General features: G+C 37.3%; 1 protein-coding gene across 1 annotated transcript; it reads right to left on the reverse strand.

Moving 5' to 3' along the window:
• Positions 1-5,432: 5,432 nt before the first annotated feature.
• ANXA1 (annexin A1) lies at positions 5,433-26,447 on the reverse strand. Its single transcript, XM_035310631.1, has 13 exons — positions 26,307-26,447; positions 22,043-22,120; positions 19,479-19,572; positions 18,649-18,743; positions 15,488-15,601; positions 14,792-14,882; positions 13,620-13,699; positions 12,627-12,683; positions 10,400-10,493; positions 9,378-9,473; positions 8,502-8,560; positions 6,624-6,746; positions 5,433-5,787 (listed from the first exon to the last, which is right to left on the reverse strand). The coding sequence occupies exons 2-13, from the start codon at positions 22,106-22,108 to the stop codon at positions 5,731-5,733; spliced, it is 1,026 nt and encodes a 341-aa protein (XP_035166522.1). The 5' UTR covers positions 22,109-22,120; positions 26,307-26,447; the 3' UTR covers positions 5,433-5,730.
• Between the last annotated feature and the right edge of the window lie 1,281 nt (positions 26,448-27,728).

Raw genomic sequence — 27,728 nt, forward strand, 5'->3', positions numbered from 1 at the left:
ACCCTGATGTACCTAAGTGTAAAAATAGCTAAGAAAATAATAGTAAAGATGGTGATGGTCACTTTTTCTATCTATGGTCACAGCTTCTGTAATATCTCAGTTCCTCACAACATTTGTTTAGCCAGACTATACTTGGATGTGCTGAAAGAAGATGCTTTAGCAGATGGCAAGACTAAAGACTGAAAAATTAAAGGTCAGATTTTCAAAAAACTTTTAGTATGTATTATTCCAGTGATTTTTCTGAAAAGAAGCAAAAAAATGAATGCAATTGGTAACTGAAAACATTTTACACAAGTCAAAAAGGATGGAAAAAACAGTTTAATTTCCAAAAATTACACTCAGTAAACACTCAGAGATGTGTAGCTGTATCACTTTGCCAGAGCACATTCTGCTATAGTAACTATTGGATGTTTGTCCTTATTTAAGTGTCACACAAATCTAAATCTACTGAATAATAATCTCATAAACATCTGTGCTCAGATCCTCCTGTGTCTTACGCACACTGCAGAAAACCAGGCCATGGGGTGGGTAAGTCTCTCTCAAATGTGGGACTTCATGTAAGCAATTATTTTCCCTCTTCAGAAGTAGAATTACACATGTTTAGCACAAATTTTAGTGTATGTTCTGAGGTAGTTCTGTGCCTTTCTATAATAGTTATATATCTAGTCCTATTTTCTTTTTCCCCTTTCATTCCATTTGAAATCAAAGCTCTTAAAAAAAAAAAAAAAAAAAAAAAAAAAAAAAAAAGTCCCATTTTATTTTCCATAATAATCTAATAATCGTCAGGCCTTGTCATCATTCCAGTGATGTGGAAAGAATTACCTCCTCCTGTTTGAGGCTGAATTTCCGCCGTATTATTTGTCGGTGTTTTCAAATTACACACAAGGTGGCACCAGACGTCAAAATTTTGGAGATACGTCTGAAAAGTTCAGGCCTTGTCTAACTTCCTGCAAATTTAACAATTGTGCCTTCAGGGCAAAGCAGAAGGAATCACGAAAGTGTTAACAGTGACGTAGAAACAGGAAACCTTGTTTCCTGAAAAAAACCTTGTTTTTTCAAATTTAACAATTGTGCCTTCAGGGCAAAGCAGAAGGAATCACGAAAGTGTTAACAGTGACTTAGAAACAGGAAACCGAAGATTGCCAATCAAAACAAAATAAAGCAGTAATAAGCTTTTTTGCATTTCCAGTGTACTTTATCAAAAAGTAATGAAAGAATTACCACTATTTGAAGGAACGTTTTTCCAATAATTTCTAATAGATTAAAAATCCCATTCTTTTAAGTAATTTTTTTCCCATCCTGCATCACTGGAGATTGGGTGCTGGGGGAGTCATCTACATGATTACTGTGTAGCTCCACCTTTACAGTGCTTTCACACTTACAAGCACCACCCCACAATGAGAAAATTCACATTTTAACCCAATTTTTGTCTTTTTTTGTCACTTCTTGGTCTGTCTTCCCTTCCACAAATTATGCGAACAAAGAAGCTTTCTCATGCATTTCAACATGGCCTTTTCTGTAACTTATTTACATAATATATTGTCTTTTGAATTCAGCTCTCGCCTCTCCTTCATAAGCTTTAAGTAGCTGGACAGTCATTTCCCATGAAGAGGCTGAGCCACCATTCCCTCAGAAGTCTTGGGTGAATGCAAAAAGCCCAAAGTTACTGCAATTCTAATACATGTTTTTCCAAGAAAGCATGTCTGATTCTCTTCAAAACACAACCTCTATTATCCCGTTGACACTAGATTAAAGGTTTCTGTATTTTAATGAGTGACTAATAAGTGACTTTCCCCACCTCAGAAGAGGTATCATAAAATTCACATGCTGTGTTTTACTAATATAGTGGTGTAAATTTGAGCACACTGGTTATACCTGAGTGAGTTTTCTCCTAAGACAGCCTGAGTATTGCACAGTTCTTTACAGTCTAAGTGTGCTTGACTTTGGTGGATTTTTGTTTAGTTTTGAGATAATTCTAGAAAGACTTGAAAATATCTTTTTATTTTTGCCTCTTATTTTCCCTGGTACAAACACTTCATTTCTAATATTGATTGGCAAAACAGTGGCAGAAAACATGCAAACATCCCTCCCTGGTTGAATTCTATGGACTAATCCCACACCCGAAGCTCACGACAGAGAGAATTATATAATCATAGAATCACAGTACGGCCTGGGTTGGAAGGGACCTCAAAGATTATCTAGTTCCAATCCCCCTGCAATTAGCAGGAGCACCTCCCATGTCCTCACCTGGTCTTGAACACCTCCAGGGATGGGGCATCCACAGCTTCTCTGGGTAACCTGTTCCAGTGCCTCACCACCCTCTGAGTGAAAAATATTCCTTCTAAACTCTAATCTAAATCTCCCCTTTTACTTTAAAATTAATCTCCTTCACCATGTCAATATCTCATTAAGCAAAGAGTTGTTCCCCGTCTTTTTTATAAGCCCACTTCAAGTACTGAAATTTTGCAATGAGGTCACTCCAGAGCCTTCTTTTCTCCACGTTGAACAGCCCCAGCTCTCTCAGCCTATCTTCATAGGCGAGGTACTGCCATCTTTGTGGCCTTCCTCTGGACCCACTTTAACAGTTCCACATCCTTCTTGTGCTGGGGCCCCAGACCTGGATGCAGTACTACTACTGGGGCCTCACAAGGGCTGAGTAGAAGGGGACAATCACCTCTCTCGACCTGCTGGCTACTCCTCTTTTAATGCAGCCGAGGATGCAGTTCATCTTCTGGGCTGCAAGCATGCTAAGAAGCAAATTATTAACTGGAGTCTGTAGGATTTATATTTCAAATTCATGTGCAGAGATTTTGTTACATTTTGCCCTTGATAGGCAGAAAGACAAGAGTAATGACCTCTGTTTACTTTTCTTCAGCATGAACCCACCTGCTTCTAGAAATATTCTGACTAAAGTGACTTATGTTTAAAGCTTCCACTAATAGGTCTTTTGATGCTCTTGCTAATTTTCATAGAAAATATTGCATTATGTGTGCTTGCTCACTTACTGTTTTATCTATGCTTGTGCAGCATGGCTGCTTTGGACAGGGATTGTCCTTTCTTAACCACTTAGCCCCTTAGGTGTTGCTATAAAGAAAATAACACACACACACAAAAATATTTTTAGAAATATCCTCCTCCCACTCCCATTCTGCCCATCAGAGAGCCCTCTGGCCATGACATGAGTGGCGTAATCAGTCTGTTGTGCAAGTATTAACCTAAGCTCTATATTTTGCAGTACAAAACAAACAAACAAACAAAAAAATGGACTGTAATAGCTGGCTACAAATTTCCATTGTAAATAAGGAAGGGTAGAAATGCATCATAACATCGAAGACATTGTGAAACAGCCACATGAGAATATTTGTCTTCTAAAACTTTTCATGCTTGTGGAAATCTTACCCTCACTGTGCAGCATGTGTGTCTTGGACAGAAATGAAAGGCTAGAAGGACTTTTCTGACTTGCAGGAGTGGTTAACATGATTCCTCATTGACATGCAACTCTGCAGACCTCCAGAAATCAGTCCTCTTCAACTCAAGTAGCATTTATGTTTGCAGAAATAGGTACAAACAAAATACAATGAAAATGGCGCCACCCTTGCCTCTATTAAGAATACACATATTCTTAATATGTGTACAAATTGTACATATACAAATTCTAGTGAAATATCCTACAATTAGGAGATCTATTGGAACACAGTAATATACTGTTAAAATTTCCTTCTCTTACCCAGTCCAGCAAAATTCATCCTTATGATACAAACATTTTCCTATTAATAACATGTTTCCCTATCTCCTCATTTACACTAAATGAGAATTCCAGGTGCTCACTTGTTTACATTTGGAAGTTGAGCAGTAAGGCTGGACTCTCAAAAAAACATACTGCTCTTGAGCCCCTCTTGAACTCAGCAAAGAGAGAATGGAGAGAGTCCCTTTACCATAAAAATATTTTTCTTATAATTCCTTATATTTTAATTTGGAGTATTTTTTAAAGATATTCTATAAGTTTTTGTTGTTTTGTTTTTGCACATTTTTGCTTCTTTTGGCTTTCCTGGTGAATATACATACTTCTTGAAAAATAAATAAGTAAATAAATAAAATAAATTATTTTCTAGGCTGATGAAATCAGATTCTATCCTTTTGCATAGCTGCAACACATCTAAATTTCAAAATGACTGAAATTTGAATAAAGAGTTTCCCTATTAGGCCTAATAATCTACTTCTTATAAGTTAACTATTTATGACCCATCCACAGACTACAAGCTTGCTCTCTTTTTTTGGGGTGAGAATATTGAATTCTCTTGGCATCTGTCTCTTGAGAAAATGCTTATTTTGCTAGTGCTACACTCAATATATATTTAGTGTAGCAGTCTATATATATATATATATATATATATTTTTTTTTTTCCCAGAGCTTGTCAGTTAGTAAAACAGATGTCGCAGAACATGTTTTTTTTACGTACGTCTGCCTTTTTTTTTTTTTTTTTTTTTTTCCTGTTTTCATGATGACTATCATGTTTATTTCCCATGAACTACATTGGTCTGAATCTCTTTCACTTATCCTAAGGCAATAACAAAAATAATCAACAGAGTGAACTACAGTAGTGCCTCTGTCCTGGAAAATATTTAGTGTAGGTAAAAAATCTGGCCTGCGCAAGACACATGGTAATTTTCTATCTAGCTCTAGTCATTCCAATGGTTCTTCTAGAATAAGACTTCACCTTTTCCAGACACCTAGATCTATTTCTTGGACCACTCCAATATGAAATTAAGAATGCCTCCAATGTTTAACAGAAATTAGCCAAGATGACCTCTGAAATCCCAATAGCTTAACATGTTGATCAAATGAGTAAGTGGAGGGCACCCTAACAATGTCTATCAATGTTTGTATGAAGTGAAGAACCAACAGCTATGCTTAATTCTACTACTGCATCTGGGGGTCTGCACCTTATTTATACAGGTTTTGGAACAACTGGAACAGTAATATCAATCAGAAAATAGAGGTAGTGAGAGCAGTTTTCTTCATTTGGGACAGATACAAAAATGCACACAACTCATCAGGAAAAAGAAAAAAAAAGTCCTACGTGGGCTAGGATGCTTTTTTTTTCTTTTCCTTATGTACATAATAATAGAATTAGTAACTCTAATTTAAATAAAAAAGAACAAGCCAGAGATATCATTAGCTTTTTCATACTGTTGACATTTTTAACATGTTATCTTTAGCTATTTTTCTAACATCCAATGTATATAAAATCTGGCTGAAGTGAAATGGAAAGGTTTCAGGTAAATTCTCTGATATTGTTACATTCTGTTTTCGCTATTTAAATATTTCACTGATTTTTCTTTCATTTACTGTGTATAGACAATTTGATGCTAAGCGTAGAAAAGCAATGAAGGATGTACAAAGTTTCACACAATCTAATTTTATTTTTAAAAATTTATTTAATTTTCTTAGATGACAACTTGTTTCATGATTAATCAAGCAAATAGAAACTTCAAAGCATTCCTTGACTTTGGATAAATAATGGTAAAAAGATTATATTAGAGCCATACGGAATAAAGATATTGAAAAAATACATTCCAAGTTCCAGGTTTTCCTCATAGTACATGTACACTAAATACCATTCCAGAGAAACCTCACTGTGTAAAGCCTGTATTTTATATAGACAGCTGAATCAAATATAAAGACCTTCAGCAACAGGGATGGGTGCATCATAGGAACAAGAAACTTATTTAATCACTTCCACACAAAGCCACCAGGATGTTTTCATAATCCCCTTTGAGTTCATCCTGTCAATTTAAGTGAAAAGAGCACAATTGTTAGGGTAATGGTCTCAAATCAATTTCAGTAAGCATTCAATATACATTTACTAAACATTGGTCGTTCCCCAAAATAAATGGTCATGGCAGAAAAATAAAATGATTTTTAGAAATTAACTGAAAAAGCAGCAGGTACAAGCAAAACTCAAAAAGGTACTTTAGTACATGTAGAGATTATGTTTCTGCTCCAAGGTATATTTTTTTTTAGTTATCTACTAGCTTCCACAAAGGTGATCTGAAGGTCTGTCTTTATTCTAATATCACACTGGTTTAAATTTTCTAGAAAAATACATTGGGTGGCCTGTCCCATTCAAGAAAATATTTTGTTACTTTATCTCTTATTTTTCTAAGTGACCTAGAAAGTAGGACAAATAAAGGTCAAGTTTACAATATATTTGCAGGAGTAACTCAAACATTAAAAAACAAAAGCCAGATTGAGTAGATGTCTGTCAGAGAGCCGACAGTGCAATCATCTTCATTCTCCTGCTAATGTACTTTATCTGCTTAAATACAGGAACCTGGGGATAGAGTAGTCTCCATTCTTGGCATTTACTGTAAGATGACATCCTGAGACAACTACAAATCAATTGCTACAGCTTTTGCGACAAAAACATTACCCTATAAAATAAATTAGTTCTACCAGCATGAGACCTTGAGTTCTCACTGAGAACTTGAGTTACTCAGCTACAATACATTACTCAGGATGAACTGGTGATTGAGGAGCAGAAGAGTTAACAAAGCCTTACTGGCCTTCCTAAAACATCTGTTTATTTTCCACTTCATTGTTAACTTCAGCAAAAACCTACCATAATGGCTTGGCGAAGAGAGATACCATACAGACTCTTATAATAAGCTTTGATCTCATTCATGTCTACTTCATGGCGTGAAACCATGATTCTGATGAGCTGTTTGTGCCGTGTCCCAAGGCCCTGTTAAAAGTAGTAAACAAACAAACAAAAACTGAGGCTACTTAAGTCATTGAAAAATCTTTCTCTAACAAAGTTCTTTGTATTAATTCATCAGACTTCTTTGTGTCAGTACTAACCCCCTTCTGGTACCCTATGAGGACAAATTGAGTTGTGACTGTCTGTCTCCAACTCTGGAATTCTTTTTGCTGTTTCCTAAAAATAGGCTGGTTGTTCACTGTGATTGCTGGACACCAGGAAAAACCTAAATTTCACTGTTTTTTTTTTTTTTTTTTTTTGATTTTTTTTTTCTCCTGTAATGAGCTACTTTTTTATAATGAGCATATTCAGTTTACATGGCAAGGTTTTGGTAGTGGGGGAGCTGCAGAGGTGGCCACTGTGTGAAGAGACAAGCAACTGCTGCATGTTACAAAAGGGCTAGTTTTAGCTGGCTCCAAAGGGGACCTACCACTGGCCAGAGCTGATCCAACAAACTATATTGTTCGTGTCTCTGGGAGAGCAGATTTAAGAAAGGGAAATAAAAACTGCTGCACAACAGGAGTGGGAACCAGCCCTACAGACACCTGCAGACACTGCAGGAGAGGAAGGAGATTGTTCCAGGTGCCAGAGAAGAAGTCCTCCTGTGGCCTGTGGCAGGCCCCTAGTGGAGCAGGCTGTCCTTCTGCAGCCCATGGGTCCCACATGGAGCAGATCTCCACACTGCAGCCTATGGAAAGGAGCCCATGCAGGAACAGAGGGTCTGGGGGGAGCTGCCACCTGTGGGGGACCTGTGCTGGAGCAGTTTGCTCATGATGGATGGACCCTGTGGTTAGGAGCCATGTGGGAGCAGTGCTTGAAGAGCTGCTGCTTGTGGGCAGCCCCCACAGGCTCAATTCGGGAAGGACAGCATCTGTGGAAGGGACACCATGGGGAGCAGGGGCAGGGAGTGACCGTTAAGATGCAGCAGAGATGAAGCATTACGGACTGACGGCAGCCCCCATTCCCTCTTACCCTGCAAAACTCAGGAGGAGGAGGTAGAAGAGGGTGGATGGAGGGGAAAGGTGTTTTTAGTTTTAGTTCTTACTGCTAGCTTGTTAGTAATAGGTTATAAATTATATTAATGTGCTGAGTCTGTTTTGTCCATGATGATAACTGTAGAGTGATTTCCCTGTCCTTATCTCAGCCCTTGAGTCCTTTTCATTGCATTTTCTTCCCTTTCTATCTGAGCAGGTAGAGAGAGAGCAGTGTGGTGGAGTTCAGCTGCCCAGCTGGGTAAAACCACTACAGTGAGTCACTCAGTTTCTCATGTACAGCTCCTAACCAAGTGACAGAATTAATGTAAATTTCTGCATACTACACTGTCTCATGAGTTCTCACTGCCTCAGTAAGCTCAGATTTCAAATTTGCCTGAACTTTTGTATAGACTCTTACAACGTTCTCGTCCCACTCTGTAAGTGCCTTCCTATTTATTTTTTCATCAATATTTTAATGGTTTCATTAATATGAAAAGGTTCAGTTAGCTTTCTGTCACTACACAGAGCATAAAGTGTATATGTGGATAGACAGGTGCCTTCCCAAAAACTCTGTAGTAAATAGACATCTCTTTCTATGGAAGGAAACTCAGTAGTTTCAAAGGAATGAAGGGGAGGAAAGAGATAAATGAACTGGATTTCCTTCTGCAGTCCTTTTCATCACACAAAGTTCTTGTTCTAGACTAATTTGTTATTTTACAGCTCATAAAGGACACCATGTTCTCAAGGAGTTCTTTCTTGAGGTTACCTTCATTGCCAAGTGGAGTTTTTCAGCAAAGAAAGCTGGCTTGCTTGTGGCACACTTCACTGTAATGAAACAATGAGAGAAAATATATCTGTTAAAAATGTAACAAATAACAAAAGGCAAAAAGAAAGAAAGAAAATGCTGCAGAATAAGTCTCAGTGTTCCTACCAACATATCCTATTTATCTATTTCTCTTTTACCTGCCTTAAAAATATGGCAGAAGTAGCTGTTCCTTTCTTCTCTTTATTCAGAAGGCAATTCAGTCAGGGAAGAATACTCTAGTTACTGTAAAGACAAGACTGTACTCTCTAGTCCACTGCCATAAAATTGACAAAGATGTCACAGTTCCCAATCAGAAAAACGTGAAAGCATTCAGGACCTCTACAGCAGAGCTGATGGTCATGATGTGACATATTTTAGCCAAGTTATGCTGTGTACTTGCCTTCCATACCTGATACTAAGAGGGAACTGGTAAGTCTCTTTTTTTTGTCCAAAGTATACCTGACTGCAATACAGAAGTGAAAAGCAAAGATAGTGGTTTGGCTCCTGATTCTATCCTTGACAACATGGATGGCTCACCTTATTCTCACCTCATTCTCACCTCATTATTTACAAGGAACAGTCATTTAAGGGTACATTTTAAGATACATCTTTATCGTGAACTAATGTTATAATGTTATAATGTTATAATAATATTTTCTTGAACACTGCAAAAGGAAAATTATTATATTTTAATAATCATACATCATAACTGTTTTGCTTCTTAGTGAAGCAGAAGAACAGAATGTTGTCCTGTTAGACAGAAGTATGACAGAATTAAAAGGTAGTTTTTCATACAGTTAAAATATATACTAGGTTATTAGTTGTATAACCACTTACCAAGGGCAGTCAGGCAGTTCTCAATATCACCTTTCAGCTCCAAATCTAGTACCTTATTCATATCATGCTTGCTGTATTTGGTGTACTTCTGAAAGACTAAATAAGGGAAGAAAATTCAGTGAAGAGTGATAGAAGCATAGTATTCTCCCTACATTTTCTTGGCCTTACTCTAGCCTCACTGCTGTGCATATCTCTCTCATTTTCTTCAGCTAGCACAGTGTAAAGAAAAACAGTACTGTATGGACTGATGATGTTGGCATTGGGAACAGAACCATGTTAGGATGGTGAGGCTCATTTTCCATTAAAAGGGAAGAGGTAGTATAGTTACTCCACTGGAGCCTATAGCATAAGGTGGTATCTCCCATGCAGGGAAAACTGGTAGAGGAGCAATGTGGGAAATCAGTCAGAAAGTATGTGGAGTATGTTAGACACAGAGATGAAGTGAGAAAAGGAAAATGCAGAATGAGGCAAAAGTCACGTAGCCTGAAGATAAAGGAGGTATAATTGGGAGACAAGAAGATCAAAAAACAACAGGTGCAGTCCGGCCTGTTGCTCATCAGTACACGTAAAGGAGATATGGCTGCTGTGCTATCGCCTTGTGAACAATAATAACGGCTAACGAGCAAACTTTGCCAAGCTGTGTGGTAAAAGCATGTAGATACGCTAAGCCTATATAAGTAGATGGGTTAGACAATAAAGTGCTTCAGCTACACACCAGCCTGGAGTCGTGTCATTCTTTCCCTTCAGAGCAAACCATGTTGGGGAGTATTCAGAACCCCTGCCACACTGATTCATTAGCCTTGTGACCAGTAGCATTGTGAGACTTCATGGTAATAGTTCTATTAACAACTTAACTGACACTGGGACTCTTCACTAGTGTGTGAACAGCAAAGTGGCCAACTGTGTGCTTAGGTCAGCATGCACAATGACCTTTGTAGCAGCCACATCTTGGAAATATATATAATCTCTGAGTTCAGGAGCTAATACAATTCCAGTGAGGAACAACGTTTCACACAGCCTACCTCTTCGGAGATGGGGGTAGCTTCTTGCAGTAAGAACAGTAACAAACACATTAATATCCGTTCCTTTCCTTCTCTCTCCTGCTTCATATAAGGCCTGTCATAAAAGAAATAATAATAGGCAAGTTATCATTTGTATAGCAAAACACAAATAGAAGTATCAGAGACTCCTTGCCAAAGGCAGGCCACTGCTTGTCAGTAAACAACTCTAATCCTTGACACAATCCGTAACAAGACAAATAACTCTACACAGACTCGAAATAACTCTAGGTGTACCAAGTAACACTTCATATTTCAGTTACGGCATAATAGTACCAAGGGAACACTGTACAGCTACAAATAACATTTTCAGGCATTCTTGAATGAAGATATTTTTATGTATCTTCATATGCTATAGTGTACATGGGAGCATAGGACTGGCAGGCTTAACGTAGACAAAAAAAACAACAACAACAACAGAAAACTAATATTAACTAGACAAATGTGAAGGAGAAGCTTACACACCATGTATTTCTTGTCTTTCCAATAATGATTTTAATAGAAAGTTAGAAAGTAAGAACCTAGTCAATCTTGTTACTTTCCCTACCTCCTCAAACCTTTGTAAAAGTAATAATTAAAGATCTCCATGCTACAGCAAAAAAGATCTAACAACATCCTTTCTAGGTGTTGGCAGTGAAGCTCTTTGGATCCAGGCAAACTGAACTTTAGAGCTTAGACAGAATATTAATTTACTAGCCTTTCATATCTATGGCTGATGACAAAACTAAACCTCTTATGTTACAAGAATAAAAACAGAATTGTTAAATGTCTTTGTTGGATTTAAAACAATGATTTAAAGTGAAAATTTAGGACAGACTGTTAAGGTTTACCAACATCTTGACAAAAATATTACACTAATGGCAGAAGAAACAAGGGAAAAAACAGCTGATTTTTTTTAGAACCACTTAGAAAATGACTGAGAGGTTTACCAAATTCACTTGAAAGTTTGTGGTGATTTTACCGTGCTAGGCACAACAAGCGCTCTCTCACTCCCCCTCCTCAGATGAGGAGGGGAAGAAGTAAAGGAAAGAACAACTCACGGGTTGAGATAAGGATAATTTAATTAAAGAGAAAAAATATATATTATTAAGGAAATATTATTATTAATTGAATAATTCAACTAAAGGGAAAAAAGGGAAAGGGAAAGAGGGAGAGGGAAAGGGAATAACAAAACAAAACAAGTAAAGGCTATGTGGAAGTGCAGAGGAAAGAAATTACTCTCTACTTCCCACAAATGAGCGATGCTTGACCACGTCCTTGAAGCAGGGCCTCAATGCATGTAGCCAGTGTTTGGGAGGAGGACAGACATTTTCGCAATGAGAGCCCACCCCTCCCCTCTTCTTCCTTTTTCCACCTTTTATTGCTGAGTGTGACATCATATGGTCTGGAATATCCCTTTGGTTGGTTTAGGTCAGCTGCCCTGGTGATGTCTCTTTCTCACTTTTTTTGCCCACCCCCTAGGAAGGTTAGAGAGAGTCCTGATGCTGTGCCAGCTCTTCTCAGCAGCAGACACAACACCGGTGTGATACCACTGCTGTTCTAGCTACAAGTGCAGAGCGCAGCACTGTATGGGCTGCTGCAGGGAAAGTTAACATCCCAGCCAGACCCAGTACAAAGGTATGTTACTGAAACACATTACCTACAAATATCATACTGAATGATTTACACTGGTCAACATATTGTATCTGGTTCTGCACAATCACTAGTACAAATTTGTCACTCAATTCAAGAACTCTATTTATTTTAACAAGAAAGATTGAATCTAAGTTTTCCTGTTCCTGAACTCTACTTCAAATGGCCTACATGTTTTACATGAACTAGAAGAAGGTTTGCAGCATTCTTGAAGTTGACTATTAGCATAAAGATTCCATTTCTTTCAGCTACCAGAGTTTATGTGAACTTTGGAAAACTTCATCTCCTCAGAAAAGATTATGTACATCTACATAATTGCCCTCCACCATGTCTCCATGTCCCCCCACCCCCATGTCCCAATCCCTCATGTCCCCCAATCCCCCTCCCATGTCCCCATGACCTCAGAAAAGATTACGTACATATACGTGATTGTACATAAGGTACAATTGTCTGTCATCTGAAATGTGCAAGATCCAGGTAGGTGAAATAGAACATTCACAGCCAGTCAGTTTGTAATAAAATCAAATGAAGATCTGCAGAGTGCTAAGTATGGTCTTACCCTGGCATCACTATCAGCAAGCTCATCATTCACTTGAGGATCTTCAGAGCGGTCAGCCTACATAAATTAAATTTAAAAAAATAAAGCAGTGTTACTCACAATCATTCAGTTCACCAAAATTCGGTATTGTAGAGATCTGCCCTGCCATACTTACACATAGTTTAATACAGAATTGCAGACAAATACAGTTATATTAATTTTTCTGTGGATAAAGCTGATGCATTTGTTAATTGATCAGAGCTCACATTTCTAGGGCTATCGAAAACGTATTTCTGAAGTTGTACATTAAAATCCAGGATTTCTTAATGTGAAGTTAAAGTCTTGGAAGCTATGATGTGCTCCCTGATGACTGCTCAATAAACTTCTTTCAAGGTGATTTAAAAGGAAAACTAAAAATCAAAACTATGCACATTGATGCATCAAAAAATAATCCAATGTGCACATACAAAGTGCATACAAATGTACTCAGCAGAGATGGAATAAAATATTAATGTATGTTAAAAAGGGTATTTTTACTTCTCAGCTCCAGTGTTTCAGATGCACTGTTTTTGAGCAGTTTACAAAACACTGTCTACTTGCTAGCTCCATGCCACCATCTGTCTATCTTACTACAAGAAATGTATCTTAAGAAGTAGCTGAAATATTTCTCTACATGTAAGCATTTATTCTTTTTGTATTTGCAGTCAGTTGACATTCTAGTTTTTTTTTTCAAGTGCTTAAGACTGTTAAACACATAAAGACACAAAAAAAGTCTTAAATACCTAACTGGTAAACAGTAACAAATATCATTGCCTTTAAAAATGTTTTTGAGATAAATCTCATCATAGCGTGCTTAAGAATCATTTCATATGGTCTAAGATATATAAGTAAAAAACAGTGCTAGGAAATAAATAGTTCTGAAATTCTTATTTATTGTATGACTTTAACATAATCTTGACGAAATTATTTTTTAATTACTGGTAACCTCACTGAAAATGTTTAAGCACAACATACTTTAGCAAGAGCAACTAAAGCCTTCTGAAAGTCTCCAGATGTGTCAGAGATGATGTCTTGTGTCAGATCTCTCTTCAGTACTGAAATCAAATGAAAACGGACTCGTAATTCATTTTTAAATTATTAGTTATATAATTTTTTCAGTCTTTTCTTAATTTCTCACTTAAATATACCTAGTAGAATTGCACTTTTCTCTAATTTAATTTTGCAAGAATGGGTATTTCTGCTAATGTCTTCTAATCCCTGAGATGTGCTGAGATATTGGAGGATTAATCTAAAAATCTGCTGAAAAAGTTGTTCTTAAAGGTTGTATAGGTGGAAAAGTGTTGAGCTATTGTTTGTGAAATAGAGAAAAAGAAAAAAGAAAAGGTTGAAATTTTGAAAATTTTCATTCTTATTTTTGGCTGTTTTGTGCAGCCCCAAACTCTTCTAAAAAAATCAAACTATTATTCTGGACTTCTAACTGAGACTGACTGGAAATCTCTTCAGAAAGTTAACTCTTAATTAGACAACATTGACTGACAGCAGTACTCTCCTTATATGAGGATGCTATTATATTTCAGTTATTTATAAATTCCTATTATATTTCAGTTATTTCTTCAAAGATTTTCTGCCTTCATTTCATGGGTTGTTCCTAATCTGAAAGTTATCTGTGTTGCTAAGAGTAAACTTTTGACAAGGTCAGTGACATCTTAAGAGCTCAGATAAGGCTTGGCAATGGGAGTAGCAAAGCAGCTGGATTTTGCTTTTAATTTAGAAAGCATCTAAATGCATGACCCATTCCAAGAAATATTCACAGTTCTGGCTGGAATTGTGAGACACTTTCTAGTGCAGCAGGATCTGAACAAGTCAGAAATCATCAGTATGACCTCCCTTTCCTACACGTCTTTCAGTCTTATACGAAGCTTTACTTGCTTCCTAAAATGTCATCTCAGCTCCTTAAATTGAGAAGTAAAGCTGTAAGAATAATGCGTTTGCTATGAAGTTTTGAAAAGACAAGCATAATGCATACTAGATTCTTTTTCACCAGGAATTAAGTTTACGCGGATCTATTCATTACAGGTGCTTAAAAAAATATATCACAATAACAAAGAAATGAATCATTGCAGGACAGGGTTTGGCTATCTTCCAATGTTTCATACCATTCATACTTCTTTCCCACTCTGAATTACCTTCCTTGTAGTATCTACTGGCTTCTCTGATCTCTCTGTTGTTTCTTGAGGCCAGAATCTCAATTAACGTATCTTCATCAGTTCCAAGCCCCTGTTAAAAATGATTTTTTAAAAAATGTTATTTAATACTACAAACTTAAAATTTAGAACAGAAATAAGATGAGTATCATGGACAAGACTTTGAAGATGCCATATGAAACAACACAAAAAAAGGAAAAACATTTTGCTCTCACCTAATATAATTATTTTAGCTCTTTTAGAATTCATTTTTGTAGCATGTAGTGTCACTCTGGCACCCAACAAAAATATTAAGTGACCAAGCAACATACATAGAAGAGAGGAATATAAAAATTACTAAGAAAAATACATTTCTATTTTCTCTTAAATAAACACATATGTAAACATTATGGCTTTCTAGGACTACATCTGCAAATAACTTCCAATTTTCAGAAGGCAGAGAGCTCTTTCTCACATAAGAACAGCACTGGCAACCCATCTCCTCCAACCCTGAAATTCAACAGAGATTGCTGAGTCTTGTTCTTAGTAGCTGGTTCTGGATAAGCACTACTCTTTCATTTTAATAAATGGGGAAAAAATAATATAATACATGAGCTTACAAAATTTAAGTCCAGTGTCATTTAAAGGACCTGAGATTTATTTACTTCTCTTTATCCTCTCAGAAGATTTTTGACTTACTTTCATAGAGGCCCTTAATTCTTCAGCATCAAACTGAGCTGGAGTTTTAAGTAGAGCCACGGCAACATCTTCCAGGTGGCCTTTCAGAACCTTTTTCAGGTCTTCTTCCAGACTCTGTGAAGAATAAGGAGGAGTCATACACTCTGTGTCCTGGTTTCAGCTGGAATAATTTTCCTCATAGTGGCTAGTATGGTGTTGTGTTTGTACTTAGGATGAGAATAAGCCTGTTAACACATTGACGTTTTAGTTGTTGCAGAGACATGGTTACACCATGTCAAGGACTTTTCAGCTTCTCATACTGCACTGCCAGTGAAGAGGCTGGGGGTGCAAAAGAAGGTGGGAGGGGACAGAACCAGGACAGCTGGCCCAAACTTACCGAAGGGATATCCCGTATTATATTATGTCACGCTGAACAATAAAACTGAGGGGAGTTGGCAAGGGGGGCTGCCATTGCTTGAGGAGTGTCTGGGCATCAGTTATTGGTGGTGAGCAGACTCACTGTGCATATTTTTTTTAGGTGTACTTCTTCATTTAGGTGTACTTCTTCATGTACAGTCTATATATAGACTCACTGTGCATATTTTTTTTAGGTGTACTTCTTCATTATTATTATTATTATTTTCCCTTCCTTTTCTGCTTTATTAAGCTGTCTTTATCTCATCCATTTTTTTTCTGATTCTCTTTTTAATTCCACGATGGGAGAATGAGCAAACAGCTGAGTGGTGCTTAGCTGCCTGCTGGGATAAACCACAACACCCTATAAACTCGCAAAAGGTTAAAAACTGCTGTTCAGGTACAGGCCAAAAATTAGTCTGATCTCTGACAAATCTTGATCTACATCTTTCCTTTAGTTACTAGAAAGAATTACAAAGAACTACTTGAAATTTCTAATTTGTCATCTTACTGTTAACTAAAGAGTCAACGTTTTCCAGCAAGTATTCAGAAGTGTTTTCATCCATTGCAGGTCACAGAATGGTTAAGGTTAGAATGAACCTTTGCAGGTCATCTGGTCCTTCCACTTCTGATTCTGTCCCCACTTGCTCAAGTGCACATTGCCCAGGACCTTGTCCAGAGAGCATTTGAAGATCCCCAAGGAGACACAATGTCTGTGGGCAACCTGTGCCAGTGCTCTGTCATCTGCAAGTAAAGAAGATCTTCCTAATGTTTAAATGGAACGTGTCGTGTTCCAGTTTGTGCCCTTTGCCTCTTTTCCTGTCACTGGGTGCCACTGAAAATCCCTGGCTCCATCTTCTTTGCACTTTGGCATTTATAGACATTGATTAGGACTCCCTCTAAGCCTCTCTTTTCTAGGTTCCAAAGTCCAAACTCTCTCAGCCTCTCCTCAGAGGAAACATGCTGGAGTCCCTTAAGCATCTTTGCGGCCCTACATTGGACTCTCTGCAGTACTGGGGGCAAGGGCAGAACTGGACACAGCACTCCAGGTGTGGCATCACCAATGCTGAGTAGAACAGAAGGGTAACTTCTCTTGACCTGCTCACAATACTTTGCCTAATGAAGCCAAAAATGACATTAGCCTTCTTAGCAGCAATTGCACACTGCTGACTTACATTCAAGTTTTTGTCCACCAGGATCCCCTGGTCCTTTTCTACACAGCTGCATTCTAGCTGGGTGCCCCCTAGCATATCCTGGTACCTGGAGTTGTTCTTCTCCATATGCAGGAGTCTGCACTTCTCCTTGCTGAACTTCATGAAGTTCTTGTCAGCCCTGTTCACCCATGTACTGCATCAGAAGGTGACTCAAAATAGGCTGCTTAATTTTTAAGAGAAGGTAATACTGTATTGCTGTTATGATAATTGAATGACTTAAATGCACTTATCTATACAGCCTTATTTATTAGAAAATAAATGATAAAAATAAAAAAAGATTTTAAAAATTGCAATGGAAATGCTGTGGACATACTGTAATAACACCCTATATAGATCTGCAAGCCCTGAAGTTATAATTTGGATTATATTCTAATTTGGCCAACATTTACTTTTTTTAATTAAGATTTTTTTATTATTTATTTTTATAAATAATATCTGATTTATTCTTCCTTCTATTAGTAAATGTTCGGTACTGTATTTTGCTACAATTAAGAGATACAGCTGTTCTTCACCAAATGCATGTCTAGATAATTGCTGTAGGAGTGAGAAAATCAGTCTGCTTGGTCAGGATACCTAGGATAACTAATGAGATTATTTCAGAATCAAGAACTGTTACGAGTTAGGTCTTTTCTGCTTTTGACAGGGAGCCAAGTGCCAGGGGGTCCAATGATATAACAGCATTAGCCTTTGAAGTTAAATTTTAATTGAGGTCTTGAAAAAATATAATTGCAACGCTTGAGCTTCCTCTGTGTGGGGACAAAGCTGTGAAAATCACAAGTGAGGTTTTCTTAACATAAACAGGAAATCCAGGCTAAAATGAGACATTAGGCTTGTTTTCTTTCTTGTCCTTTAAAGTCGCTTAAAATTACAAAGCCATAAACTATAGGGAGTCATTTTCCAAGGATCAAAGGTTCACTAACTCTGGTATGCCAACTGTGCAGTTATAATTTCAATTTAGAGCTACAGGTTCAACTAGAGAAAAATTGCTACAGTAAAAGGTGAAAGGCAATTAAAACCTCTTAAATAAATATGCAGCAATTTCTAAGCTTTTCAGGTCTAAAGACTAGAAGTTTTACCATTCAGAATTAGAATTTCACTGCTCCCTGTACACCCGTCCTCATCAGCATTGCTATAGTTGTGAAAAAACGTTATTATCCTATTTTCTGTCTTATATTCTATCTGGACAAAAAGATTTGTTTATATGTCCCCAAAGTCTCTTACTCTATTCCTCTCTTTTCCTCAACAGTCTGTCTCCCAGTGAAATTTCTGCATTCCCAGTGATTTAGTGTTATAGAGGACCTTTTGGGCATTCAAAAACCCAGACAGACAGAATTTTGAATTTTTTCTTTTTATTTCAAAATGATTGCCGCTGCATTCAAGGGATTATCTCTGGCAATATAGTTTCAGGATACTACTACTATTATAGTTTTCATAAACTACAAGTGACAGAATCAGTATAATCTTCTAGAAAGCTAAAGCTGAATATACGATAAAACTGAGGAGCAACACTGCTATTCCAGATGCACAATTAAGATTGGCTTGGATATACTATACCTTTCCTTTAGCCTGCTGATAGGCAGCTTTAATCTGCTGACGCTGAGCATTTGTTCTTTTAGTCAAGATGTCAATTATGGTGGCTTCATCCACACCTACAAATCACCAAAGAATGTAATAGTGAGTAGATTGAAAATATAGTGATCTCTAGCACATCATTTAACCAAATTTTATTATTTGCATTGTGGCACATTTTGAATGCTTGACACACCAAATTTTAACCAAAACTGTTATCAACCACTGACTTAAAATTAGTGACACAGTGAAGAAACCAATAGGTTCTAATAGAACACAGAAAAGTGTTTCTACAGTATAATGAAGTCTCAAAGTGTTCTAAGTGCAGAACTTACACTACGGAATAACTAAGTATATAGACAATGAGACAGCATACTCAGCAGGTCACATTGAAAAAAGATTTCTAAGTACAAAGTGTCAAATGTGAATTTCATTAAATAGAGAAGTTTAAAGGAGCATATACTCTATTATCAGCAAATTCACTACCTCTTGAATAGATTCTATGGAAATCAAATAAAGAAGACTTAGTATATTTTTTTATTCTCTAGAAACCAATTTTTTACAACTCTTCCTTCAAAAAAAATCCAGATATTTAATGTAGTATTAAGGTCTGAAATTGTGATACAATGTCAGGATAACAAAGAGTAGAGATTCTTTAACAAGTGGCATAATTAAATGTCTTGCCATGCTTTTTAAAGCTGAGGTACCTCTCCTGTTTTCCATTCCCTCTGGCTCTGATACTCTTTTAAGGCTATTCTCAAAATTTCCCAAGGAATAATTCTAATTATAGCATGTTAAATATTTACTCCTCTTACCTTTTACTGTAATAGCTTTGTCCAAAGCAGCAACATCAGCTGATGGATCAAACTTTGGGTACGACTGTACTGAATGACCACCTTTTGAACTTTTCTGTAGTAGAATGAATGAATAAATAAACAAATAAATGCTAATTTCAAAGAATATTTATGCAAATAAAAAGTTTCATATGCCTAAGTAAGCCATGTATTTGGAATTGACTCTTATGGGACTATCAAAGAATAAATACTTTTTCCTAACTACAGATAGCTAAACAGGCCCAGTACAGTATTAGTGTTGGATCTATACCTTTCACACTTCTATTAAAGAGAACGTACCTATTTTACATCTCTATTTGTCCAAATAAGTTAGATCCCACAGGGAAGTATTTCCTAGCTGCCATAATTAAGCAATTGTGTCCAAATTTTAAACTCTCTCAAACCACATTTAAATCCTGCAGGTGCTTCCAGTAAAGTGCTAGTGATTTTCTTGCTCATCTTATACAAATTGATTGTGCATTATAGTAAGTGAATTCTTGGCTACTCATATTTAATTTTACAAGCACTTCTTCCATGCAAGATCTTGGAGAAAAGTTCAAGCCCAACACTACAAGGAGGTGGAGAACTATTACTCAACTTCTTTGAAACATAAAACACGCTTTTTTTAACACTAACTAGACATAGTCTGTCTATGGTGAACCCACTCCTTTATGTTGGAGACACCCTAGGCAATGTCTGAAGTACTCTTGGAATAACTGGGGATGATAAATTCCATTATATCAACAATTACATGGTTTGCCCTAAGTCAACAATGTGACTAATCAATTTGCTGATAGAGCCTATAACACAACAGTACTATACTCATTACCTTCTTCTATAGAACCTATAAAATGCCTTGAGATCCTTGAAGGAAATATTTATAATAGATCTCCCTTTGGTACGATATGGTTGAGATTTTTTTTTGCAACAAAAGTGAAGTTTAACTAAACTTTGTTTTAGAATCAACTATAGTATTTTACCTTATCTTCAAGAACTCAAAGTTTTATTTATTTAATTAATATTTTGCATGTACAAGACAAATGGCAAGGTCTTAGGGATATGTTTCACATACAGCATTCTGTATTGAATACTTGCATACCTGTGATATCTGCTGGTTAAATAAGTAGGAGTTTTATTAGACCAGAGAGACTGTGTATTTATAAGCAATGTCTTGCTTAATTTAAAGAAAAAAAAAATCAGTGTAACCTGTGTAGCAAGCCAAGATCTAAACAGGATGAGTTTAGTGCATGTTTCCCAGGCATGCCAGGTTTAGTCTTTGTATACTGCTTTCCATGACAAACTTATCTACTACCTAAACAAAAAACTGTCTGTAACCTCCATAATTAGAATGGCCAAGGACCACGGGATTTCATGGGATAAGAGGTGGTGGATACAAAGTTTTATACATAAAATACTATGTAGTGAAAATTATGAAATCCACGGAGATCTACAGCAGAAAACTTTATTTATTGAAATTCCAAAGTTCTATTTTTTTCAAGATGAAAGTTGCTTTAAATATTTCCAGTGATTTTACAGTGTGCTACTTTGCCTTTGCTGACACTAATTTCAGTATATTAATCAACTCCATTATTAAAAAGACTTTCCACATCTATTGCAATAACTCTTCTTACTCATCACCATGAGTCTTTCTTCTAGTCAGTATCAATACTGATCATCTGAGATGTTTTCCTACATACAGTGACTCTTCCCACGTACTTTCTTCTTCTAATAACAATCATAGAGTGGTTTAGGTTGGAAGGCATCCTTAAAGATCATCTAGTTCTAACCCCCCTGAAACGGGCAGGGACACCTCCTACTAGACTAGGTTGCCAATCCAACCTGGCCTTGAACACATTCAGAACTTCTCTAGGAAACCTGTTTCAGTGCATTACCACCTTCATACTAAACAATTTCTTCCTTATACCTAACCTAAATCTTTAGGTTAAACTAAATCTCTTTAGTTTAAAGCCATTACTCCTTGTCCTATCACTGCACTCCCTGACAAAGAGCCCCTCCCCAGTGGGGCTTTCCTGTAAGTCCCACTTAGGTATTGGAAGGCCACTGTAAGATCTTCTCCAGACTGAATAAGAAATACACTAGTGACTTTAGTTCCTCCTTTACATTCCAGGGCTCCAACACATAGCTTTTGTATCTCAGTCTAAGCATCTTTCTCAAATACGTCATATGAACAGGTTCTTACAGATTTGCATACTGTACTTCAGATGTACTTTAAAGAGGATGAGTGAATCGATGCCTGGCCAGTAGGAATGACAATTTCATTACAACACTAGTTTGTCCTGAAACTGATATACATACATAAGAGTATTTTTTCATCTTATAGTAGATTTACTAGTTTATAAGAGTATATTAGATTATATAATGCAATAAAATTGGTTTCCAGTTTTAATCACCTGGATTTTTGCAACAGTTTTTTTTTTTTTTTTTTCCCTTTGAGTATATGAAAGATATGGAGATGCCTGTGGCTTTGACACTCCTAAAGGCACTAGAAAACAAATATAATGATCTCAACAGGTGATAACACTTACAATACATTCCTGCTCCTGATTATCCATGAACCATGCCTGCTTCAGGAATTCTGATACCATAGCCATGTTGATGAGTATCTGTGAAGAGATGCATCAAGTTTTTTTTTTTTTTTTTTTATAATTTTCATCACCAATGAAACTCAATGTTTTCCATTCATAAAACCCTCTCTTTAACTGACAATCAGGGCCATTTCCCAAACAGTAATTGCCTTGTACTATTGGAAGCTGGCAACTTTTGTTTATGTTTGGCAGTTGGCTGCTCAACAATACACACTTAAACTACTTCTAGAAATTTCAGATTAGAAATAGAACAGTAAACTAATTGGATTTTATGTGTATTTGGTATGGCAATAGCTAAGCATTAACACTGACTTTCAAAGGGATGTTACCAGAAACAAATTAAACATCTTTCCCCATGTGTTAAGGTATTAGGTATGTAAATTTAGCTTGCTGACTACTTGATTCTTTTCAAATTCAGTGGTAAATAACTCTTCCTGTCTGATCATCTTCCAAGGTTGGAGCTCTTGTGTGTTAAGGCAAAAGATACTCCCTTGTTAAATACACTCTCATGTAATTTCTTCCAATAGCTCCTTCTTAAGAAAGATGAGTAGAAGCAGTCTCACATACAATGGTTCTTACTTCTTACATATTTCCCCCCAATTTCTACAAAAGAATGGATTTTTACCCACTTTTTTTTCATCACTACAAATAAAAATGGAATATATTTTGATATAAGATACCACACAGAATAAGAAAAAAAAGATCAATGGTGATATAATAAAGATCATATACACATTTAAAAAGCAACAACAAAAGACACCAATGCTTATGTTGCAAACACATTTACCTTATTTATCCCTTGTTGTGCACAGGAAGAGTAATGAGCAGTATCAGTATTTAAATCAACACACTCCTAGGACAAAACAATGTGTCTGTAACCTAGCTGCTGTTTTCCTCACAGAAAAACTGCACAAAGTACTTCCAGGTTTGACTGTCAACAAAGAAGCAGGTCCTCCAGTCCTCTTCAAGCTTTCAGCCCAGCTCCACCCTTTCCTCCTCTCTCCAAGTTGGATACACCTACACTCCCTCTTCCCCAGAAAACTCTTTGCTTCTCTATTCTTCTCACAGCCCTGAGGGCACAAAATTCATAGAAAACCTGAACCTGACTCTGAATCTGTATGTTACATAAAGTAGGTGTCAACTTGGCAAATGATGGTCAGAATATTGTGTAAGTTGTAAGGACCAACTTTTAAGCACATCATTTAGTGACTTACTGAGTATCAGAAAGCATACTTATGTTGCTCTTCAAAAATAAAATACAATATAGGGCTGTTATGGTGACTCCTGTACTACCCTTGTATTGACAGCTAAAACAAATGAGGCCACATGAATTGATGTAGTATTTGAAGTTCTGCTGCATTTTTTAACAGCACACACAAAGGACATTTGCAGAAGGATAAGATATTTTAAAGTCTTTGTATGGGACCGAGACCCATTTACCTAGTTACCAGCGCTGATGTGTACAGATCTGTATATTACCAATAGATTCACATTGTCTCCGTTTAAAGCTACAAAACAAGATCCACAGCAGTAGATCTGAGAAGAGGTGGAACCAAAACTGCACTTTGGTTTCTTCAGTTACATAGTTCAGAAATAAATTTAGAGCTGAGTCCAGAGAGAACTGTTAATAACTGCATGTCTTCTATTTGCCCACCCCACTCCAGCTCTAGATGTTTTGATGCTCATAGGGATAACTATAGTAGAAGGCTTCTAGCCTACATTAAATTGGATTTATTAGGTCTCTAAGCCTTTATGCGTAACATAATTTAAATTACAAATACAGTAAAATAATTTTGTATATAAAAAAAATAAAACTAAACCTTTATTTTTGCTTCTATTTAAATAAAGACACTTTGACATTTTGTCCCTATATTTCCACATTGTAATCAACATAATTTCAAAAGAAGCCCAAGTGAGCAATGGCTCTTCAAAGGGCTAAAGTCTTGACTTTGCTTGCATTGTCTCAGAAAGTTAAGAAACTTGTTTACACACAAAATTGTTTGCCTGCTTTATAAGAATCTATGGGTATCTTAAAGAGGGAGGGGTGAGAGGCCCAGTTCATGTAAGCAAAGCCTAGATCCAGGAGGGATAATTTCAAAGCATTATTTTACTTCAGTAAGAAAAAAGTCTTACAGAACTGCTGATCTGACTGTTTAACCGAAAACCCAGTTAAAAGAGGAAAAGAGGATCACGTATTTAAAATTTGATTAAAAAAAAAAAAAAAAAAAGGTGATTTTTGTGCCTCTTATCATTCCCAGCTGGAATGATTAACATTTAACTGGAATGAAAAACCAAGCAGAGATCCAGACTGTCCAGACTGAAAGTCCTAGCTCTTCCTTCATAAGAGTTACTGCAATGTTGTTTTCAGACTGGCTCCCAGTCCCCAGAACTGGGCAGATTCCAATTATTGAAAGTTTTTAGTAAATATGCAGTATCTTTGAACATATTTTAAGCCAAATTTTACACTCTTTCCTCACATTTAATGATAACATGAGCTCTATCTGACATATTATCTCTGGTCCCGTTTTTTCTGGTGGCTTGAACAGTGGGATTGAGTGCACCCTCCTCAAGTTTGCCAGATGACACCAAGCTATCTGGTGTGGTTGAGGAACATGCTTGAGGAAAGGGACAGCATCCATAGGGACCTGGGCAGGCTTGAGAGATGCACCTCTATGGACATCAAGAAGTTCTGTAAGGTCTTGTACTTGGGCTGAGACAATCCTAAACACAAATATAGGATGGGCAAAGCATGGATTGAGAGCAGCCCTATTGAAAAGGACCCAGGAGCATTGGTTAATGAGAAGCCCAACATGCACCAGCAATGTTCACTTGCAGACCAGAAAGCCAGCCAAATCCTGCACTTCCAAAGAAGTGTGTAGCCAGCAGGTCGAGGGAGGTGATTCTCCCCCTCTACTCTGCTCTTGTGAGACCCCACTTAGAGCACTGCATTCAGCCCTGGGGCCCCCGGCACATGAAGGACATGGACCTATTACAACAAGTCCAGAGAAGGGCCATGAAGATGATCAATGGACTGGAGCACCTCTCCTGTGAAGACAGGCTGAGGGAGTAAGGGTTGTTCAGCCTGGATAAGAGAAGGCTCCAGGGACACCTTACAGCTGCCTTCCAATACCTAAATGTGGCCTACAGGAAAGTTGGGGAGGAACTCTCTGAGGGAGTGCTGTGATAGAACAAGTAATGGCTTTAAACTAAAAGAGGGTAAATTTAGATTAGATATAAAGAACAAATTATTTACTGTGAGAGGCACTGGAACATATTGCTCAGAGAAGCTGTGGATGCCCTATCCCTTGAGGTGTCCAAGGACAGGTTGGATGGGGCTTTAAGCAAGCTAGTCCAGTCAAAGGTATCCCTCCATGGCAGGGGGGCTGGAATTAGATGATCTTTAAAGTCCCTTCCAACCCAAACCATTCTATGATTCTATGATTCTGTGGTTTCTGTCCGCTGCTAGTTACCAAGATCTTGATGTAACTTGAGGTCATTAAACCGTATCAGAAAAGCAGACAGTAGACATGACACAATAATTTCCTTTATAGTGGGAAAGTCTACTGAATACAAATGATACATCAGAAAGAAAAACAACTTCACCAAAAAATTAAATGGAAAGTATTATCTGAACAAACCCCAAATGCTAGAGCCCTTACTTATGCCACATTTAGCCAAAGTTCTGTGTTATACACCATGGAGTTGCTCTTATGTCCCTTAAAGATTACTTTGGCTCATTTTCATCACTGTTTGAGTAAAAATTACTCTACTGTTCCAAAGCAGCAAACTGTTTTGAAGTAACAGCTGTTTTTTCTTTAGTTTCTGTACATAGCACATTTGTTTTCCAATAACTTCAGTTTTGCTACAAATACAAAGCGAAAGCATTGGAAACAGCCAAATCCATGCAAGTCTACTTTATTTAAGCTACTTTTCTTCAATTTCTTGTGTAAACAGGAAAAGAATGAGAAGGAAAAAAAAAAAAAAAAAAGTAAAAATAAAAATAAAAATGAAGTGATTGTCCAGGAACCTCTGTGTACATTACCCACTTTCAAACGAAAAGAATTTATTCTGCCCACACCCATCTTTCCCTGTGCCAGCAAATCCAACCCACAGAAAATTACAACAGATCACTTGAAAAACATACTGTACAATTCTTAAAGTTTGTCAGGTCTACAGACAGCAATAAAGAACTACAAAAACCTACCTTCCTTTCCACAAATACTACTCCTCAGGATGGCACAGTCAGGATAAGAGAGCAGAGAGCTGCCGATGCTTTTATAGTGTTGTGCAGGAGGCCCCACCTAGCAACCCAAATGTTTCCACAGTCACAGCAACTGACTGCTCTATGCTAGCAGCTAAATTTGGGTGCTCTCCAAAACACAGAACCACAGAAAAAAAAAAGAAAAAAAAAGAAAAAAAAAAAAAGTCATTGCAAAACTATGCACTAGAGACAGCAGGAGCACATTTGCACATTTCAGAAGGGAAAAGATGACTAATGGTCAATCTTTAGTAGCTCTTCTCCCCTGGCCTACTACATCCCTCACTGTAATAAATTAATTTAAATCTTTCAGGATCATAAGATTAACATGTTAAAGAGAAAAATCAAATTTGAGTTACTCCCTTCACATTTTGACATGTCTGATACAACTCTGAAGTGAACATACTAAGATACCTCATTCCTCAGTAAAACTTTGAAAGAAAAAGAAAAGTGGAGAAGAGTTAATGCAAGTCTGACTCTTCACGGAGCTTGATGGCTATGAGCTCTGCTTCTTATGCCCATGAATTCGGGACAGAAGTGGTCCGGGCATAAGACACCTCTGAAACTGAATATGTATGCAGCCTATCAAAATGGGTTTTGTTTGTTTGTTTGTGTGTTATTTTCTATTTATGGAAACAAAGCACCTGGAAGCAGGCAGGATTAATAGGAGGACAAAAATTTACACATGTAATTAAAAAGAGGTTGAAACATTCAGATTACACTCTAAAGTTCAAAGGGGAAGTAGTTTGCACAAGATGAGGGAGTTTGCCAGCCTGCCAGAAGCAGTTTTCTGCAAGCACTTCCACACCATGCCAGCCAGACACATTTCCAGAGCATAGTACCATACAGCATATCATTTACATCTCAGATTAGCCCAGAACATGTCAGTGAAGAAATACCAGTTCCTGAAACAGAAATATTTGCAGCTAGCAGCTTGGCCTCCCAGATGCCTGTCGCTTTATTTTCTGCTAATCTGGATCTGCTGCAACACACAGATACCTTCTGAATGAAGAAGCATGGCTGATCTGCCGCTGATAAACATGCATGATCATGAAGGAGGAAGGAGAACAGACTGTTAGATAGCATTACGGGGGACACCTGCAAATTCCTTAAATATATCACTTCACTGCAACATTTTCATAAATCACACATATTGTACAGTTGTTAAAATAGCCCAATCTAGATCCGTAGAAACAGTCAGGGTTCTGAGCCTGTTCTCCCTGAGGGGTTTCATTGCAGGGTCTCAAGGCTGCTCAGGATCATTGTAGCTGGGGCCCCCTTTCCACTGGGGGCCATGGCAGAGCCCCCTGCAATGCTGTGGGAGGCAGTGGCCAGGCCCAGAACAGCCCTGGGAGCCGCCTTCAGTGG

The sequence above is a fragment of the Oxyura jamaicensis genome, chromosome Z, assembly GCF_011077185.1.
Source record: "Oxyura jamaicensis isolate SHBP4307 breed ruddy duck chromosome Z, BPBGC_Ojam_1.0, whole genome shotgun sequence".
NCBI lineage: Eukaryota > Metazoa > Chordata > Aves > Anseriformes > Anatidae > Oxyura > Oxyura jamaicensis.